The sequence below is a fragment of the Daktulosphaira vitifoliae genome, unplaced genomic scaffold (genome assembly GCF_025091365.1).
Source record: "Daktulosphaira vitifoliae isolate Bord-2020 unplaced genomic scaffold, ASM2509136v1 Scaffold_2, whole genome shotgun sequence".
Classification (NCBI taxonomy): Eukaryota; Metazoa; Arthropoda; class Insecta; order Hemiptera; family Phylloxeridae; genus Daktulosphaira; species Daktulosphaira vitifoliae.
In genome coordinates this window covers 35,999,018-36,009,038 of record NW_026099573.1, presented here as the reverse complement: position 1 = coordinate 36,009,038, position 10,021 = coordinate 35,999,018, and the positions used below count along the sequence as shown (strand labels likewise).

At 25.9% G+C, this 10,021-nt stretch overlaps 2 protein-coding genes across 2 annotated transcripts; both read right to left on the bottom strand.

The window, feature by feature from the left end:
* Positions 1-6,800: 6,800 nt before the first annotated feature.
* LOC126898212 (zinc finger BED domain-containing protein 4-like) lies at positions 6,801-7,967 on the bottom strand. The gene is made up of 4 exons (XM_050672152.1): positions 7,880-7,967; positions 7,419-7,829; positions 7,134-7,359; positions 6,801-7,070 (listed from the first exon to the last, which is right to left on the bottom strand). Exons 2-4 carry the CDS (start codon positions 7,643-7,645, stop codon positions 6,801-6,803), a joined length of 723 nt encoding a protein of 240 aa, XP_050528109.1. The 5' UTR covers positions 7,646-7,829; positions 7,880-7,967.
* Positions 7,968-8,336: 369 nt separating this feature from the next.
* LOC126898211 (zinc finger BED domain-containing protein 6-like) lies at positions 8,337-9,762 on the bottom strand. The gene is made up of 3 exons (XM_050672151.1): positions 9,346-9,762; positions 9,147-9,270; positions 8,337-8,680 (listed from the first exon to the last, which is right to left on the bottom strand). Exons 1-3 carry the CDS (start codon positions 9,553-9,555, stop codon positions 8,337-8,339), a joined length of 678 nt encoding a protein of 225 aa, XP_050528108.1. The 5' UTR covers positions 9,556-9,762.
* Between the last annotated feature and the right edge of the window lie 259 nt (positions 9,763-10,021).

Here is a 10,021-nt window from a genome sequence, read left to right as displayed (position 1 = left end):
GTTGAAGTGTGTATTACTTTACAACGGAGATGTGAACAATGAGCAGCGATTGATATGATCGACGAAGTCAAACAAAATTATCATTTTATCAACCTATTATTATTATTTATCGATAGTAAACGGCCTAACAGTAAGACTTGTTGTTAATAGTGGTTTTCCGTTTTAATTTATATTTAAACTTCTTATACACGATAACATAATATGTTATGTTTTGATACATTATTCTCGTATTATTTAGAATTTTAATATTAATTGATATAAACATTGGAGACTTGTAATTTTTTGTAATGATTTAAATCATATGATAGCGACCCTAAATAACTAGCTCGCGACCCCCAGGTTGAGAAACACTGTGCTAACCCATCCACAATCACTAGCCAGGTTTTGTAAGAACTATTTAATCGTTGTTCTTCCAATGTGATTGCTTATGATGTATTAGAGTCTACCTCTTTAACTGTTTCTGAGAGAGTTGGGTTTAAATTAATTAAGTACATTACATTATCATTAATTTAAGATATATATAAAAGTGTTAGATTTTCCGGAACAATTTCAAAAGTTAAATTGAAAAAGTTCTACTCTCTATATGCATTTTTCAATTTTGAACACCCCCCCACCGTATATAGGAAAATGGTCCGATTCAAAAAAAAAAATGTCAAATGAAAGATGTATATAAATACTACTTCTCATAAAAAATTGTATTGATCCAAAAAATATACCAAATGATAGGTTAAAACATCTAGCATCTATAAAAAAAATTATATTGAATTGGTCATTTATGAAAAAGTTATGAGTTTTAAGAAAAAGAAATTGAACACAATTTCGAATATTAGTGATTTTTAAATTTGTAATTTTTTTGGAGGTTCCCCTTATTTACGGGAAACGAGGGAAATTTTTTCAATTTTTGAGGGTAATGTCTTCGATTACATATGATTTGTGATCTTTTGAAGTATCATTGAAAGAAATCGGTTCGGGGAGAGCTGAGAAAAAGTGGTAACAGACACAAAAAAAAAAAACACATCATAGTAAAAGCAATACCTTCTCAGCTTCGCATCGAAGCTAAAATTACAAAAATGTAGTTTGAAAACAACAAAAAACTATCATTAAATTATTCGATTTTAAGCAGATTTTTACTGATTGTCTAATTCTATATTATATATGTTAAAATTTATTCTCAAACTTCAAATTATTATAGTGTATTAAGCAAATATATCACTAAAAAATTAAAAAAAAATGTTTTGATATTAGATCTCCCAATAGAGATAATGCACCCAGAATACGTGTCTTTTTATAAAATGTCTAACTTTGTAGGCCTCTTAATCCCAAGAAAATAGTTTTAAATAATTGAAATTTAGTTGAAACATAGATTATACACTATAAAATACTACATTTGAAAATCACTATAAAATAAAAACTTCATAATGGTTTTAAGTGAGCTCAAAAACGACAATTTTCACAAAAAAGGGTCATTTTTAGAAAGTCATTAAAGTTTGAATTTTCACTTAATTATTTTTTTTTTAATGTAAACTTTAAGTTATAATTTAAAATTCTAAAACTTTAATTCAATTAAGTTAATATTGAATAATCTGTGTGCTTTTTAACGTTCTGTCTATTTTTAACCTTTTTTACATTGAAATAACCATAAAAATGGGAAGGTCATAAAAATAAAAAAAATTGATTTAACCCAATTATGGCATAAAGAATTAACCCTGAAAATTTATTTCCTTAGAAATTAAAATGTTTAACTTATTTATTTCCGTAGGTTCAGTTTAATAAATGTAGTTAGTGGTTTCGCTAATTTTTTTTTCGCGGCATGGTAGTGTAAGTGCGTATCGTCGGCAGTCACAATAAAAGTACACTGCACAAAGGAAATAAGATACCAAAATAAAATGTTTTAATAAATAGAATTTGTATTTACGTTTTTTTTTTTTTTTGTCGTGGTAGCGGTAAGCAATGACAACGAATTAAATTAATATTAGTTTTTTTTTATTACAGGTATAATCTCATTAATCTTATTATAATAATATTTGAAAAGAAATAAACACTAGTCATTCAGAAAACAATATATATTACATACTAATAATACATAAATGTAAATATATCATCGGAAGCGAGTCGTAACTATATCAACATCGACGGTCGCCTATAAGGCGATAAGACATCTCAGGTTCTGTTAATGTGCAATTTAGGAAAGCACAGTACGGCCATTGTATTGACCTGGGTGATATCCAAATTAGTGGTAGGAATTTTCGTTCCTTTAGTGGAATCGGTCCTTTCGGTACAGTTACTTAGAAGTAACGATTCCAAAGTACTCGGTACACCGGTACTTTTACTTTTTTGTAATTGAGTACCTTCATTGCGACACGTTACCAAAACCAAACCAGTATTTATTCATCATATAAACAGTCGTATCTACGCGAGACGTTAGTAGATACAGTACAAATTTTAAATCCCTGAATACGCCTATGCTATTTACTCATCATATAATATTTTAAAAGTCGCGAATGAATGCTTTTCGGAAAATGTTTAAATAAGAATTTTTTTTTTTTAGCAATATATATACAGAATTATTGATAGGCATAATATTAAACTTTAATGAAAAAAAATACTTACCTTACCACAAAATAAATAAATAACCGTATTTTTTAGACACGTAAAGAATAATGTAACATCACTTAAAATTCGCCTTGACTATTATTTCCTTATTTTAATCAGTTATTTTTACTATTTATGCACAGTTAAACTTATTAATGTATGATGTATATTACTATATTATAATAAATACAATATTAATCGTTCAGTTATGTATCAGAATATATTTGACTATATATGTATTTGTTTATATATACAAATATATTTGTATAATCAACTAGACAAATGAAAAATAAAGTATACATAATTCGAATTATTTGGGCCTAGCAAATATGAGGTATAATCAATCATAACAGTTTAAACTATCATATTATTAACCAATACGTTTAATAATATACTGTTTTTTTTTAAATTATATATATTGCAAGATTAAAAATATCTCCAAAGCAATATTTATTTTAAAAAATATTTTCAATCTTTTCTTAAAATTTTAAATCATTTATAACATAATTTCGTTAAATTATTTAACTATATAAAAAACGTCTTCTAAAATTCTTAATCAAAAATTACTATTTAAAAACAGTAACATTTCTGAATTTTTAACTGTAAGTCTAATACGCTTTTCAGTTATTGTGTATCCCGCTTTAGAAAACCGTTCGCACGGGACAGAAGTTGAAGGAACACATAATCTCAACAATACAAGATTAAATAAGTTAGGAAACATCATTTTCTTCTCATTCCACCATAATAAAGGATCAGACTTTCTTTCTATTATAGGCTCATTTAAATATCAATCTAACTCAATAATCGCTTCACTAGTTGGAGTTTTTTTTGATAAAGTTACCACCTTAAAAAATTAAAATATTTGATTAAATAACATAATAAATAAATAAACTTTTTTGTTGTTATACCTGAGAGTCAAACTGTTTCCAAATGTCTACGGCTTCAGTATCACTTTGACTATTATCGTTTGCGTGGTGCTGTTGTTCTATATCTGTTTGATGTATTTCTTTCTGTTGCTTTGACAAAATAAATCCAGCTACTCGTTGTACAATCTTGTCATAAGTACGTTGATATGTAAAATGATTAACAAAACCTTTTTTTTAAAACGCGGATCTAAAAGAGTAGCTTTTGTAAGAACTGACTGATCTTCAATACCTTGAAATTTTTTTTCGGCTTTGGTGATCATTTTGGCAAGCATTGTATGAATTACTTTGGGTAACTTAATATCATTAAATTTATCTTTAATATGACACAATAATACATTTGTTAAAATTAATATTTTGGATATTGACACATCTCTTTCACTACTTAGTTCAATAATAATTTCTTTAAAGGGTTTAAAAATATCACAATAGTATTGCATTATATCACAGTCTTCATAAGATATATTCTCAATATTACCTAAAATTGCTACTGTAGATATTATTGATTCTTTCATTCGAATATATCTCTCAAACATATTGTACGTAGAATTCCACCTCGTAGTTATGTCTTGAATGAGTTTTAAATCCGTATAACCCATTTGTTTTTGCATATTTTTTTAATTTACTGTAAGCCTGAGAACTACGTTTAAAATGTTCAACTATGCGTTTAACTTTTTTATGGACAATTGTATTGCATCTAATCCGCTTTGAGCAATAGTATTAATACTATGAGCTAAGCAAGGTATATGACACCAATTTTTATTCATATTTATGGCAGCTGTAATATTAGCGGCGCTGTCACTTACTGCAATTTTAATTTTTTCAGTTATTTCCCATTCTTAAAACAATTATTTAAAAAAAATGATAAATTATTTGTCGTATGCGATTTTTCAAAATAATAACATCCTAGTAAAAAAGACTTTAAAGTGCATTCATTTTTGTCAATATAATGAATAGTTAATGCAACAAAACTGTCATTATTAAGGGATGTCCACCCATCAGTTGTAAATGCAATATAATGCGAATTAATTAAGTTCGTTTTAACTTTTGCGTATAATTGTGGCAAAATTGATTTAGATAGTTTTTCGTGAAGGTAATTTATAGCTAGGATTCAATAAATTAATTAATCTTTGAAATTAAATAATTTCTACGAGGCTTAATGATTGAAATTCTTTTGCAACCATTATCCCTAATTGCTCGTCTATAAGTTTTTGTTTAGACAGAGAAAGTAGTCGATTAATAAAAAAATATACACTTGTATATGTAGGACAATTCTTTGATATATAATTTATATTAGACGACGTTGATGGTTGGTCCGAACTAATTACCTGTTGTTGTTTTGTATATATATCATCTGGTTCATCTACATTTTGATCCAAATACAACGCGTTTTCTTTTCCTAGCTTCAAGTTGAACAATATGTTTTCTTTTTAAATGTTTTAGAAGATTGGCTGTTGAACCTCCCTTATAAGAAAAAGTATTAGTGCAGTATTAACACTTAGCTTTTTCATCACTTATGACTGAAAAGTGGTTCCATACTACACTCGTCTTTTTATCCATTGTATGTACAAAATAATTAAATAGCAAACTTGTATATTACTTTAATCGAAAACTGAAAATACACACACGGAGTACCTATCACACTACACAGATAGGACAAAAACAATAAAATGAAGGACAGAATTGAAAATTTTAAAAGCGATAAGAGTTATAAAAGGTATTTTATATAGTTAACACAAGGGAGCAGCTCATAGAAGAAATCAAAACAACAAATCGTTGATAAAAAAACTAATGAAACAAAACTAATACCAAATCTTTTTTCTTTTTAATATCTCATAATGCTCAAAAAAACCTAACTTCATTAAACTTACACAAGCTGGGTTTTATGGTAAATTGTATATAATTTTGTAAAATATTATTAATATTTTATTTTAAACGCATAAATAGTTGTATTTTAAAGTAGTGAATTAGGTACTTTATTAAAATTAAAGAAAATAATAATTAAACGATTAAAAAATAAATAAAACATCTTATGCATATTTCTTTGCTTATACCTATTTGAATAATTTGGTTATAAGTTATAAATGTATTTAATGTAATCGAAAAATATTTAAAATCATTAAAAATAATCGATTATTTTTATTAAATGAATAAACGATACTAATTTCGAGTAAAATTTCAAGAGATTCTCTCCATAGACAAGTATACTCGATCGATTATTTCGATTACTAATAATTTGGAATATGCCCCATCACTAATTTAAAATATATAAATGGATACGATTAGCAGTTTTAAAATTGGTGGTATACGTTTTTTAAGTAATTAAAAAACCAAGAGATAGCGCTAGTTTTCCATCACTGTAAGAAGAGGGCAGCCTAGTCGACGGTTGGTCAAATAGATAGGGATGGCAAAAATTGATACAATATCGATATTAACCAGTATCGATATTCTGTTTATAGTTTATCGATAATGATTTATAGAGTTCAATTTGATATCGATACATCGATATATCGAACAAAAATATCGATATTTAAAGGAAAACTAATTTAATCCTGTATCACTAACACCATTATCACATGTTGGATAGAAAAATTCAAAATAATTTGTTTGAATGAACAAATTTACCCTCATATTTTTTAATAGTAAAAAATTGTTTATCTAACTAAAATCGCAGTTCCAATGTGCATTTTTAAGTCTGGTTATCACTCATTTTTATTTGAAATTGATATTTATTCTTAAATTAACAATAATGATAAGTTTTTATATCCTTCTATTTCCTGAATTTAATATGCTACAAAGGGTGATGGCTCTCTTTCACATAGAGTCAAAAATAATTCTTGGCTAAGTCAATGATGAACAGGACGGGTATTACGGCCGGCTTGCACCAGAGACCGGTTATCGCCAATGAGAAAATCACAAGAAAAATCTTGTTGGCAGTATGGTGATCGAAACCGGGATACCGTGCGCCAATATATATGTTTCTACTCACATATAGGCCAAGCTGATCCTTTATTCTTAAATTAAAGAAAATTGAACTTCATTTTTTTTATAAAACCTCATAAATTAAATTTATTTAATCTATTATTATAGCCTTATATGACTTGTACTTTATAATTAAATTTCAAATAATTAAAATAGAATTACTTAAATTAAAAAAAATTAATATGTAAACAAAAATAAGTAGACACATTATTTGAAAAAAAAAAATCAAAATAAAAGATATTTAATACTTTTTATAAAATAAAAATATAACCATATATATATATATATATATATTGTTTTTAATTATAAGACTTTTGAAAACCAATCTGCTTCACTTAAAGAGCTCATGAAGACAAGCTTAGATAAATGTTTCCCTGTTAATCTGTTTCTTGCCTTGGATATTGTTTGACCAGTTTTGGAAAATAAGCGTTTTGATGAAACAGAGGTACCAACAATACTTAATTTTTGACAAGCAATGTAATATAAGTTTGGGTATAACGATTTAATGTATTCCCAAGCTTCAAGGGGTTTAGTGTCTATTTTTTCTACAGGCTTTCCCAAATAATCATACAACTTAATATATTAAGATAAAATGTAAATAAAAATAAGATTATTAAGATATTAAATTGAATAAACCTCTTGATACATTGGAGTTGTTTTATTCTGAACCTGAATGGTTGATACTGAAGTATGATATGACCAAAGATCAAATGAATCTAATTTTTTATCTACAAATTCATTTGATGGAGTAGGTTCAAAACAATGTACACATTCAGAGTTTTTTTTTTGTATCAACATATTTTTTACAACTTCAATAGCTTTTTGGCAGTGAACAGGGTCTTTGAAATGAAGATTCTTGAATCTGTAAGAAACATTTAAATAAAATGAACATCTTCAATTTTATTAAAACCTAATTTTAACCTGGGGTCTAGTAATGTAGCTAGAGGAAAATCATTGAATATTTCTAGATTCTTAAAACGCTTGTCAAGTTCAAATAATATTTTTTTTTTTAATTCAATACCAATTAAAAATGTAGTTTGACAATTATTCACCGCACTATTGATACAATTAATCAATGGTAAAATTGTACTAATTGTGGTATATTTTTCACCAGAGATTTTTTTTGTCAAGTCTTCAAGTGGTTGCATCAAATTTTTAACTTCTTTGACAATCAATATTTCTCTAGTTGTTATTAAATCAGATGCATTTGGCCTTTCTAATAAAATAGAAGAAACAACACGATACAAATGTAAAAATCTATCATATAATATAAACTATTCCAACGAGTCTTGATGTCCAATATTAATTTTAACACTTTTCCTTCTGGTAAACCTGAAAAACAATATTTTAAAACATAATAAACATTACATCTTATTTTATACCATCATTTTTTTTAATACTCCTTAATTCATCATTAGCATTAACACTATTTTTTATAAATTTTACAATATTTCTAATTTTGTCAATCAACTGATTTAAATCAATACAATTCTCTAATGCGTTATTAGCTATAAGGTTTATAGTATGAGCAAAACATGGGATTGTTTTATATATGCCAAATGTATCACTAGCTGCTTTTTTCATATTTGCAGCTAAAAAAGAACAATTTAAATTTAATGAGAATGTAGTGCACAAATGTAATAAATAGACATTACCATTATCAGTTACAATAGCAATAATTTGGTGATTACTAATATCCCATTGAGTCATAATAATTTCAAATGCCTCACTAATATTTTCAGATGTATGAGACTTACTTAATTCATGTACACCTAATGTACCTAATATTTAAACATTTATACATTTTAATTAATAAATACGTAAAAATAAATAATTAGATCATAATAAGTAATTTGAAATAATACCACATATAAATTGAGTGCCTTCTAAAAAGTGTATAGTAACACCAATATAACTTTTCATTTGAAAACCTGTCCAAATATCTGATGTTAGTGTAAAATTATTGTTTTTCTTCAACTTATTAGAAAACACTTTAGATAAATAGTCATATTTTAAATCCAATTTATTTTTTATAGTATTCCTAGATGGAAATGTGTAAAGGGGACAAGACACTTGTAAAAAATGTCTAAATCCACTTCCTTCAACAGTGGAAAATGGTACATTATCCTTGCAAATATAATAAATTAATGCATCAGTTATTTCTGAATTTTTCATTCCTCCTGCTATGAAAATTTATAAATTTAATAAAAAAACCAATTCTAATAATAAAGGGCATGTGTTACTTTTTTCCTAAACTAGTTTTTAGTTGGTAAATTATAATAATTCATACATACATACATACATTCTCAAAGGAAATTTTTTCTTTTCAATTTAAAGCTAAACTTAAGATGAAGTAATTCTACTACCATTTGAATTTTATTTTACTGTATTGGAATACATTTATAATATGTTAGAATATACTAAAATTTAATTAAATTATTCATTTTTTATAAAATTATTAAAATAAAAATTGATCTTTTTTTAATTTATTACACATTTTATCTAACCTTAATAGTAAAATAAGTCTTGAAATAAAATCTTATTAAGAGAAAAATAATTGTTAGAATTTTCTGAATATATTTAAAAAATAGACTTGTGCCCTATTAACAAATTGTATTTAATTGTAAATTCAATAGTCAAATTGATTACCTTTCATTGATGATACATAATTAAAACAGTGCTCAATTAAAGGTTGGCATTTTTTTCTTTGGGAGATATCTAACAAAACAGTATCACTAGTTTCACTAGTTGATGAAGTAGGATTGTCAAATTGCTAAAAAATTAAGATAGAATTACACTTCATATTAATTTCGAAATTAAGTCATGTTAATAGCATAATTATACTCACAATTAACACATTGTCAATCTGGTCAGCATCATCACTATCAATTTTTTGTGATTCCTTTATTTTTGAATTTAGTTGGTGTGCATTTTTAAGATGAGAGTGAAGATTAGATGTGTTGCCAGACGTTAAACATATTTTACCACATACTTTACATTTAGCAGACAATTTATTGACTTTGTCAAAATGACGCCAAATTTTACTTATTTTACCCATCACAAATAATTATACAAAGTACATAAATACAAAAAATTACTGAAAATCTTTGTAACACAGAATTGCATCAAATATTAAGACACTTTGCTGCCGCGCCAATTTGTTTTATTATTGAACAGTATATTTATACAACAAAACATGGAACATAAAATATAACAACCAATAAGCTTTAAATAAAAAATAAATTAGTATTATTAACAATTTATTGTTATCATTTATATATTACTAGTAAATTGTTTGATTTCATTAATCATGTTAAATATCATTAATTTGCTAAAAAAAAAATATTATTTATACCTCAATAATTTTAATTAATTGTAAATTTGTAATTTTCGATATATCGATAATATCGAAGGATTAACATCGATTGACGATAAATATCGAAAGTTTTTAATCGATATATCAAAACAATATATCGATATATCGTTGCCATCCCTACAAATAGACAGTTACTGTAGGTCGTAGT